The 11,288-nt window shown below is 32.8% G+C and overlaps 1 protein-coding gene across 1 annotated transcript; it reads right to left on the minus strand.

Moving 5' to 3' along the window:
• Positions 1-4,342: 4,342 nt before the first annotated feature.
• LOC143588997 (lecithin-cholesterol acyltransferase-like 1) lies at positions 4,343-6,894 on the minus strand. The gene is made up of 2 exons (XM_077069866.1): positions 6,381-6,894; positions 4,343-5,313 (listed from the first exon to the last, which is right to left on the minus strand). Exons 1-2 carry the CDS (start codon positions 6,797-6,799, stop codon positions 4,398-4,400), a joined length of 1,335 nt encoding a protein of 444 aa, XP_076925981.1. The 5' UTR covers positions 6,800-6,894; the 3' UTR covers positions 4,343-4,397.
• Between the last annotated feature and the right edge of the window lie 4,394 nt (positions 6,895-11,288).

Genomic DNA, 11,288 nt, shown 5'->3' on the forward strand with positions numbered 1-11,288 from the left:
GTCCATGCATTTTAAATTTTGTGCCAGTTATTAAGAGAGCCAAAGTGTTACGGCCATTTCTGTAATTTCCGTCTAAAATTATACTAAAAATCATTATAATTTTTTCTCTTTTCTTTTAAATTAATAAATAATATTTTTTAAATCATTAACTTTTCTATCTCTTCTACTCGCAACAACTTTAAAAAAATATTAAAAATTTATAGAGTATTACATGAACTTTTCAAACATAAAGAGAAATTACAACATTTTCTCTATCCTTCATTCACAACTCCTTAAACCATTTCCTTAAAGTGAATATCTCATAAAATAATAATCAAGTTTCAAAAATGTTCTAATTAGGTCACTCATGCTGGAAGGAGAGAATAGAGGAAGGTTATTGGTTGCTTTGTTTGTTTGTTTTTTTTAATATAAGGATAATCATAAAATAATAGCAATAAGAAAATGATTTGAAGGGGCTCATACACCACGTTGTTGTTAAACGTCCATGTGGTGACGTGACTCTACATGACTCAAAACACCCCTATAAAAGCTTCATCTACTACACACGATCTAAATAGTTATGCATTTCAGTGAGTGACCATTTCTAAACTTTAACGAAAGTCCCACGTACCATCCTCAGCTTATTTTTTGAAAGAATAGTAAATTTATGTGTATTAGCCCAATTAGAGGAGTCAATTAATATGTAAAAGCCCTATTACAGCACTATTCTTTGTATGTGGGCTCAATCTAAACAAAATTGGAATAAAAGCTAAAGCTTGTTAATCGAACCAAAGCGTTCACATTGGAGTATATAAAACCTACTTTTTCCATAAATATAGAGGGGAAAAAAACTAAAACTGTTGTAAAACAACTAGAACCTATTAGCAATATAGAGAGAATGGGAGGAATGATTTCTTATTGATGTATCTAACCAAATACAAGATGCCTTTATTTATAAGGACTTTTACATTAATACAAGGATAATGAATAGATGGTGGTTATGCATGTGGAGAGTCACACTAATAAATAATGGTTCATAACACCCCCCCCCCCCCTTGACTATCCATATAATGGAATACGCTTGGTAATGTTGCCTCATTAAAAACCTTGCTAGAAAAACCTATTGGGACAAAACCATAGCTAAGGAAAACAGAGTGTAACGCGTATAATACCCCCCCTCATTTATACATCCTTTAAATGATGGGTTTTAACCTCCGCAAAAGTTTGACTAAATCTTTTGTAGTTAATGATTCACCGCTTGATCTTGTCGTGTAAAGTTCCTAATTTTGAGCAACGTTGTATTATCTTCATGGATGACTTGTAGTTCATCTTCTTGTAAATAAGTGACATGAAATCCACGAATTTGCTATATTATATTCTCTGCATCAATACGACTGACTAAACTTTTTTTACGGGTTATTAAAATATAAACTTATATATTTCATACCCTGCATATATCAAAATATTATGTTTAACTCATTTCGATGTCTCATCACTTAAAACAAATTATATCTTGTCAATAAAAATAAATATAATATACATAGTTGTGTATAACTAGTAAGAATTATTGCATCAATTATGATAAAATATGGTGTCTTATTGACTAGGAATTTCTATTGATAATAAGGATGATTTGTTCCATATGAGATGAACTTTATCCGTATTAATATGTTTCAACATCTTCTAGATGAAATTTGATTGATATAAAAATATCATTACTCAAATGCTCGACCCGCATACAATCTCTTTACGAGATACAATGCAATCATCACATGATAATGTTGATTTAATATAAAAATATACAACACATGGATTGATTACATCATATTGATACCTCTTTTCAACAAGATATCACCGAGTTGATCTTATCATTTCTGACTCGGCTTTTGTAGTCCACATATAGAACTTTTCATTCAATATAATAAATTTCTAGAAATTTTAGTTTAAATGCTTCATGCATGTCTAATATGTTATGGACTTCTTTTCATATTAACTAATCATGTGTACAATATACTATTTAAGTGATTTTACAATCTGCCATGGACTTCCTTCCATGTTGACCAATCATGTATACAAATTTACTCTTCAAGAGTTGGCATCATTTTCTATATCATATTCAAATATGCAATCCATAATTATATAAGAAACGTTACATATTGTACCATTCTTGTACATAGTTTATTGAATATCGTCATATGCTTATTGTACATAGTTTATTTTAATATCACCATATACTTATTGATGCATAGGAATTACATCGTTAAGATGCTTACTTTTAACCAATAAATCGTGTTAAAAAACTCACAAGGAGTTCCATATATATTCCATTCATTAATGTATACAAGAATAATATGTACTCGGATCCAAATTTACATAATACAATCATATCGTTCTCGAGAACTTATTATATATGATTTTGGCAATTTAAATCCTTCAAGGATAAACTTCAATATCATAATATGTATCAGATGCACATCAATTCTTTCTTGTATTACCAGATTAAATTGTTAATTCTTTCTTGTATTACCAGATTAAATTGTGTTGCATCCACCACTAGAAAATATATCTCCTCATCGTTTTGCCATTAATTATGCCTTACCTTGCATAATTTTATTTTTCTTATCATAATTTTATTTTTCTTATCACGCTTTCGTAGAAAAGACTCATTTATATCTAACTAGTATTTAGACCCGCTACGTTGCGATGGGTTAAGATGAAACATAACTTAAACGCTCTCAAAAACCTTAACTTTAACAGCCACCGTCACATAGGGTTTTGAATTCAAACCTGAAAACGATGAAAAATATAACCAAACGATCAATGGTACACACTGCCATAACAATTATAAAATGGAAGCCGCTAAACAATGTTTCAGGCGGAAACCACGGTCAACCACCTTAAGTTAATCAACCATCGCCACCTAGGGTTTTCAAACACGCAAATGATGTCAAATGCAACCAACCGACTGCTACCGTAGCTTGGGGTTTTAAAATCGACCTCCATAAACAGTATACGATGAACCGGATGTGAATCAAAGAACATGCAACCTACCAGACGACGACGCCACAAACGAAAAATCCTAATTCACAATTGCTTAAAATTGCATCCCTAATCGAGATGAAAGCATCCGGAGATGAAGGCGGTGGTTTTGGTCAGAGAGGGAGGATGAAGGCGGTGGACTTGCAAGTTGCAACATACAATTGATGACTGAAGAATAAAAAGAAAAGTGAAAAAAAGATGTCAGGGGATTACGTGGAAAGTAGAAACACGTGGAGGTATGAAGACTAAACAACAAATCTCATAACTTTATAAAAAGTTAATGTACAACTTTAGAAGCATAGAGTATAAAAAACACTGCACAAAACACTTACAAAGCATGTTGTACAACTAATGATGCACAACATTAGTTGTAATTGTAAATATATAAATATATATTACAAAAAGTAGTTGTATGGACCACTTGTCCAAAAACTAGCAGATTCGTGAGCGAATTCAGTTCTGCATCATTTGCATGTGTTCATTTTGGCCAATAATTTTAATATCTCATTTACCGTAGAACTTAGCTCTTGATCCTCAATGATTTCATTATTTCAAGCGTTATACAAAATTATTAACGACGTCGATTTTTTTCGATTCCATATATATCTAGACATGATATAGTTTGTTGAGATCTCTTTTATTTTCGGGTACATGAGGTTCTCTTCTAGAACCATCATGTCTATCGTCTCTTAAAGAGAATATTTCATTATACCTTAACTTGACCATTTTCATTACTTGCTCCAGTTTCGAGGATTTATATTCTTGAATCGAATAGTCTAACACGCTTTAGGCGTGCCATAAACTCATTACTAGTGTATGGTTGTCCTTTCAATAACATTAATCGGAGCACTAGCAGTTGTTATATGTGACTTAGCTAGTCACTCTATTTAGGCCAATGAATGCATCTAGTAGTTAATTTGCTAATTTTTGTAAATGAATTATCTTTTTAACTTGAGGATCAACATAATGATAATTCATTACAACTTTTAATTTTCCAACTGCTTCTTATTTCCCTCTCATGTTGGAAATATTATTTTGTTTAAGTAAAAATCAATATTGAGTCGTAAACAAATCCCATGTTGATGACTCTAAATACATAATTATCAATACTTTTCCATATCCAACATATATTCCCAACCTTCCTTGATGTCTCATATTTGTGCACTGTGTTGGAGTAATTGCAATGTGTATATACTATAAGTAATAATTTAATTTATTCGTATAAGAGCCTATTTGGTGTATGCAGCTTCACTTATAAATAAGCTTAAGTTTAATCTCGGCTTGCTAAAACTTAGCGAGCTGGTCTCAAATAACTTATAAACGAGTTGAGTATCATAAGAAGATTTATTACGTGATGTATAAATATAATTTTCTAGTGTTTACAAACTCGAAACAAGTGGCAAAGAAGACATCTCGGAATTGATAGCTTCAATTTCACCGATTATTAAAGCCAACGAGTTGTCATCTGTAAGTATATTCGTATGAGAAACCCCAGAAACCTTAATCACCTTCAACTTCTGATCTTTCTCATCCTTCCACTCATCCTCCAAAGCCAACAAGCTAACCATATTAACCGTTCCGTCTCCATCCCCGTACGCAATGTCTGGCTGCTTATCGAACCCGTCTTCCCCATAATACAATGTTTCGGGTGTTGAGACGCCATTTCCAACTATACAAGTCACGGGCACTTGCGGTGCAGCCAACTTTCCAACCAAAGGTAGGATACGCGTCTCGTAAGGGTGCACCCCTTCTTCAAACCCGATATCTTGAAGAAATCTTGAAACGTCAAAAGACGAGTAAGTTGCGTTTGGTGTCACGACTAACGGTGTTTCAGGAGGGAAGTGCTTCCGTCGTGGCATGAGCCATAAATTGCTCTCTGAACTCCGTTGCTCGTTTCTGACGAGCAACGGGTTCACCAAGGGAACTCCAAATGCGTTCCCTGAAGCAAAAGTTAACATCTCGTCAACCGTGCCACCCCATGGCGCAGACAATGCAATGAAATGTTTTATGTATTGTTTGTGCCATGATGGTGAGTTACGGTTGAGGAGTTCAAGGGCGAATAGGCCTCCCAGACTGTGGGAGACGAGGATAACGGGAAGTCCGCCATTAGCGTTGCTTGCGTTCTCGATTAACTGTTTTAGGTCTTCGAGGAACGTTGAGCCGACGTGACAAGGTTGTCCTTGTGGTGCCAACCCGTAACGGAAATCATATGGAGCTCCAAAAAGATTTTGGCTGTCTTTGTACCCAAGTTGTTGTATTGATTCCACCAATGGTTCCATGTAACTCGTTATCTTCCTGTAAAATTAGAACATAAATTTACTTCAAATTTAGAGCGTTCAGTAAGAGAAAAGTTGTTTTCATTTTTCAAAAACTATGATAATAAATAAGTTTTTTTCTTAAGAGATATATTTGATTACTAAGGGTACTTGGGCATAACTCAAAAAACCCAAATTATTGTAGCCAGTAAGTACCCGTAGACAACTCAAAAACAACCAAATTGATTGGGATGGTGTCCCATGCATCTATACCCAAACTAAGTAACTAACTAAATGCATTTATCAAGCACGCACACAATCATTCATCTTTGAAATCAATTTCTGGTAGTAAAAACTGAAATTAGAAATCAAATCACCAAACCAAGAGGCTGCGGTGTTGATGAGAACATGATAAACCGAATGTGATACCCGAAAGGTGCCCCGAATACCTTAAGTTAGTCTTTGTTTGAAAATAAAGATAGTGTTGTATGATATTCTTTTATAATATCTTTTTTATCTTAAAGTTACAGAATAAAAAGATACATTACTTTAAATATACATCGGTTCTCAACAAATTTTTAATGACATGTAAAAAAACAAAACTACACATTAAGTTATTTTTTTATTTAAAATTATTATATACTAAAGAAAAATTAAATTATATGTTAAATAAAAAAAACCAAATTAAATTGACATAATTACTAAAGTAGCCATCTCAAATATCTCTAGCTAATTCCACTTTTGTCAATTTGAAGCAGCTCACACACATAACGACTAACTCAGAAATCACATTCAAACAAAAACAACACTTTCAAAGCAAACCAACTTAAAAAAAAAAATAAGAAAGAAAGAATTCAAACTAGAATGAATAATTAAAATGAATGATTGTTATTCACAAACTTTATTTTCTAACATTACTAACTCAGAACCCGACGTTACTTAGTTGGACATTCAAAAAAAAAAACAAAAAACAAAAATAACACATATCCATTTTCAAAACAACCATATCTTAAAAAAAAAATAAACTCAAAACTAGAAAAGTAAAATGAATGCATGATTGAACTAGATAAATGTTTGTTAACAGTTTAAAACTATATTAAACTTTACTTGAAAGAAGGATCAAGGTAAAGAAGAGACTGAGTAGACCCAAACTGAGTTACCCTAGTCTCCACTCCAGGAGCATTCCTATAATCATCAGCCTCTTGGTCATAATAAAGCGTCATACGTTCAGCAAAACACTCAGTCAAGGGTGCCAACGACACACCAATGTCAACCCACAGCCTGAACCACCCCTCTTTATCCTTCTTAAGCGGGTAGAACCGGTTGCACAACAAACCAGTCCCCTTATACTCTGAAGTTAACCGAGCTTCAAGCTGGTTACCACCGGATCCTGGTATCAGGATAACTGGATGCAGCTGCTGGTTGTTGGTTATTGCTTGGCAAGTGGGTGGCATGATAGCCACCATGGTTGTTGTTATGACCATCATGACTGTGGATACAACGACGAGAACCGTGGCCCCTCCCATAGTAGTTGGATGGGAGAATACTGTCCAAGGTAAAGTTGGAGTTTTGAGATGGACAAAGCGTGGCTGTGAGAGGACGTGTTTTGTGCATAAATATGGTCCATGCATTTTAAATTTTGTGCCAGTTATTAAGAGAGCCAAAGTGTTACGGCCATTTCTGTAATTTCCGTCTAAAATTATACTAAAAATCATTATAATTTTTTCTCTTTTCTTTTAAATTAATAAATAATATTTTTTAAATCATTAACTTTTCTATCTCTTCTACTCGCAACAACTTTAAAAAAATATTAAAAATTTATAGAGTATTACATGAACTTTTCAAACATAAAGAGAAATTACAACATTTTCTCTATCCTTCATTCACAACTCCTTAAACCATTTCCTTAAAGTGAATATCTCATAAAATAATAATCAAGTTTCAAAAATGTTCTAATTAGGTCACTCATGCTGGAAGGAGAGAATAGAGGAAGGTTATTGGTTGCTTTGTTTGTTTGTTTTTTTTAATATAAGGATAATCATAAAATAATAGCAATAAGAAAATGATTTGAAGGGGCTCATACACCACGTTGTTGTTAAACGTCCATGTGGTGACGTGACTCTACATGACTCAAAACACCCCTATAAAAGCTTCATCTACTACACACGATCTAAATAGTTATGCATTTCAGTGAGTGACCATTTCTAAACTTTAACGAAAGTCCCACGTACCATCCTCAGCTTATTTTTTGAAAGAATAGTAAATTTATGTGTATTAGCCCAATTAGAGGAGTCAATCAATATGTAAAAGCCCTATTACAGCACTATTCTTTGTATGTGGGCTTAATCTAAACAAAATTGGAATAAAAGCCAAAGCTTGTTAATCGAACCAAAGCGTTCACATTGGAGTATATAAAACCTACTTTTTCCATAAATATAGAGGGGAAAAAAACTAAAACTGTTGTAAAACAACTAGAACCTATTAGCAATATAGAGAGAATGGGAGGAATGATTTCTTATTGATGTATCTAGCCAAATACAAGATGCCTTTATTTATAAGGACTTTTACATTAATACAAGGATAATGAATAGATGGTGGTTATGCATGTGGAGAGTCACACTAATAAATAATGGTTCATAACACCCCCCCCTTGACTATCCATATAATGGAATACGCTTGGTAATGTTGCCTCATTAAAAACCTTGCTAGAAAAACCTATTGCGACAAAACCATAGCTAAGGAAAACAGAGTGTAACGCGTATAATACCCCCCCTCATTTATACATCCTTTAAATGATGGGTTTTAACCTCCGCAAAAGTTTGACTAAATCTTTTGTAGTTAATGATTCACCGCTTGATCTTGTCGTGTAAAGTTCCTAATTTTGAGCAACGTTGTATTATCTCCATGGATGACTTGTAGTTCATCTTCTTGTAAATAAGTGACATGAAATCCACGAATTTGCTATATTATATTCTCTGCATCAATACGACTAGCTAAACTTTTTTTACGGGTTAGTAAAATATAAACTTATATATTTCATACCCTGCATATATCAAAATATTATGTTTAACTCATTTCGATGTCTCATCACTTAAAACAAATTATATCTTGTCAATAAAAATAAATATAATATACATAGTTGTGTATAACTAGTAAGAATTATTGCATCAATTATGATAAAATATGGTGTCTTATTGACTAGGAATTTCTATTGATAATAAGGATGATTTGTTCCATATGAGATGAACTTTATCCGTATTAATATGTTTCAACATCTTCTAGATGAAATTTGATTGATATAAAAATATCATTAATCAAATGCTCGACCCGCATACAATCTCTTTACGAGATACAATGCAATCATCACATGATAATGTTGATTTAATATAAAAATATTCAACACATGGATTGATTACATCATATTGATACCTCTTTTCAACAAGATATCACCGAGTTGATCTTATCATTTCTGACTCGGCTTTTGTAGTCCACATATAGAACTTTTCATTCAATATAATAAATTTCTAGAAATTTTAGTTTAAATGCTTCATGCATGTCTAATATGTTATGGACTTCTTTTCATATTAACTAATCATGTGTACAATATACTATTTAAGTGATTTTACAATCTGCCATGGACTTCCTTCCATGTTGACCAATCATGTATACAAATTTACTCTTCAAGAGTTTGGCATCATTTTCTATATCATATTCAAATATGCAATCCATAATTATATAAGAAACGTTACATATTGTACCATTCTTGTACATAGTTTATTGAATATCGTCATATGCTTATTGTACATAGTTTATTTTAATATCACCATATACTTATTGATGCATAGGAATTACATCGTTAAGATGCTTACTTTTAACCAATAAATCGTGTTAGAAAACTCACAAGGAGTTCCATATATATTCCATTCATCAATGTATACAAGAATAATATGTACTCGGATCCAAATTTACATATTACAATCATATCGTTCTCGAGAACTTATTATATGTGATTTTGGCAATTTAAATCCTTCAAGGATAAACTTCAATATCATAATATTTATCAGATGCACATCAATTCTTTCTTGTATTACCAGATTAAATTGTTAATTCTTTCTTGTATTACCAGATTAAATTGTGTTGCATCCACCACTAGAAAATATATCTCCTCATCGTTTTGCCATTAATTATGCCTTACCTTGCATAATTTTATTTTTCTTATCATAATTTTATTTTTCTTATCACGCTTTCGTAGAAAAGACTCATTTATATCTAACTAGTATTTAGACCCGCTACGTTGCGGCGGGGTTAAGATGAAACATAACTTAAACGCTCTCAAAAACCTTAACTTTAACAGCCACCGTCACATAGGGTTTTGAATTCAAACCTGAAAACGATGACAAATATAACCAAACGATCAATGGTACACACTGCCATGACAATTATAAAATGGAAGCCGCTAAACAATGTTTCAGGCGGAAACCACGGTCAACCACCTTAAGTTAATCAACCATCGCCACCTAGGGTTTTCAAACACGCAAATGATGTCAAATGCAACCAACCGACTGCTACCGTAGCCTGGGGTTTTAAAATCGACCTCCATAAACAGTATACGATAAACCGGATGTGAATCAAAGAACATGCAACCTACCAGACGACGACGCCACAAACGAAAAATCCTAATTCACAATTGCTTAAAATTGCATCCCTAATCGAGATGAAAGCATCCGGAGATGAAGGCGGTGGTTTTGGTCAGAGAGGGAGGATGAAGGCGGTGGACTTGCAAGTTGCAACATACAATTGATGACTGAAGAATAAAAAGAAAAGTGAAAAAAAGATGTCAGGGGATTACGTGGAAAGTAGAAACACGTGGAGGTATGAAGACTAAACAACAAATCTCACAACTTTATAAAAAGTTAATGTACAACTTTAGAAGCATAGAGTATAAAAAACACTGCACAAAACACTTACAAAGCATGTTGTACAACTAATGATGCACAACATTAGTTGTAATTGTAAATATATAAATATATATTACAAAAAGTAGTTGTATGGACCACTTGTCCAAAAACTAGCAGATTCGTGAGCGAATTCAGTTCTGCATCATTTGCATGTGTTCATTTTGGCCAATAATTTTAATATCTCATTTACCGTAGAACTTAGCTCTTGATCCTCAATGATTTCATTATTTCAAGCGTTATACAAAATTATTAACGACGTCGATTTTTTTCGATTCCATATATATCTAGACATGATATAGTTTGTTGAGATCTATTTTATTTTCGGGTACATGAGGTTCTCTTCTAGAACCATCATGTCTATCGTCTCTTAAAGAGAATATTTCATTATACCTTAACTTGACCATTTTCATTACTTGCTCCAGTTTCGAGGATTTATATTCTTGAATCGAATAGTCTAACACGCTTTAGGCGTGCCATAAACTCATTACTAGTGTATGGTTGTCCTTTCAATAACATTAATCGGAGCACTAGCAGTTGTTATATGTGACTTAGCTAGTCACTCTATTTAGGCCAATGAATGTATCTAGTAGTTAATTTGCTAATTTTTGTAAATGAATTATCTTTTTAACTTGAGGATCAACATAATGATAATTCATTACAACTTTTAATTTTCCAACTGCTTCTTATTTCCCTCTCATGTTGGAAATATTATTTTGTTTAAGTAAAAATCAATATTGAGTCGTAAACAAATCCCATGTTGATGACTCTAAATACATAATTATCAATACTTTTCCATATCCAACATATATTCCCAACCTTCCTTGATGTCTCATATTTGTGCACTGTGTTGGAGTAATTGCAATGTGTATATACTATAAGTAATAATTTAATTTATTCGTATAAGAGCCTATTTGGTGTATGCAGCTTCACTTATAAATAAGCTTAAGTTTAATCTCGGCTTGCTAAAACTTGGCGAGCTGGTCTCAAATAACTTATAAACGAGTTGAGTATCATAAGAAGATTTATTACGTGATGTATAAATATAATTTTCTAGTGT

Source organism: Bidens hawaiensis, unplaced genomic scaffold (genome assembly GCF_021521415.1).
Source record: "Bidens hawaiensis isolate Kalapana, Puna unplaced genomic scaffold, B.hawaiensis_p1.1 tig00037133_1, whole genome shotgun sequence".
In the NCBI taxonomy this organism is placed as follows: Eukaryota; Viridiplantae; Streptophyta; class Magnoliopsida; order Asterales; family Asteraceae; genus Bidens; species Bidens hawaiensis.

Excerpts from the sequence above, each read along its gene's own strand:
- LOC143588997 (XM_077069866.1), bottom strand. The coding sequence starts at position 6,799 with ATGGGAGGGGCCACGGTTCTCGTCGTTGTATCCACAGTCATGATGGTC. Across the intron at positions 5,314-6,380 it reads TACCTTGATCCTTCTTTCAA|GAAGATAACGAGTTACATGG; the intron begins GTAAAGTTTAAT and ends CTAATTTTACAG.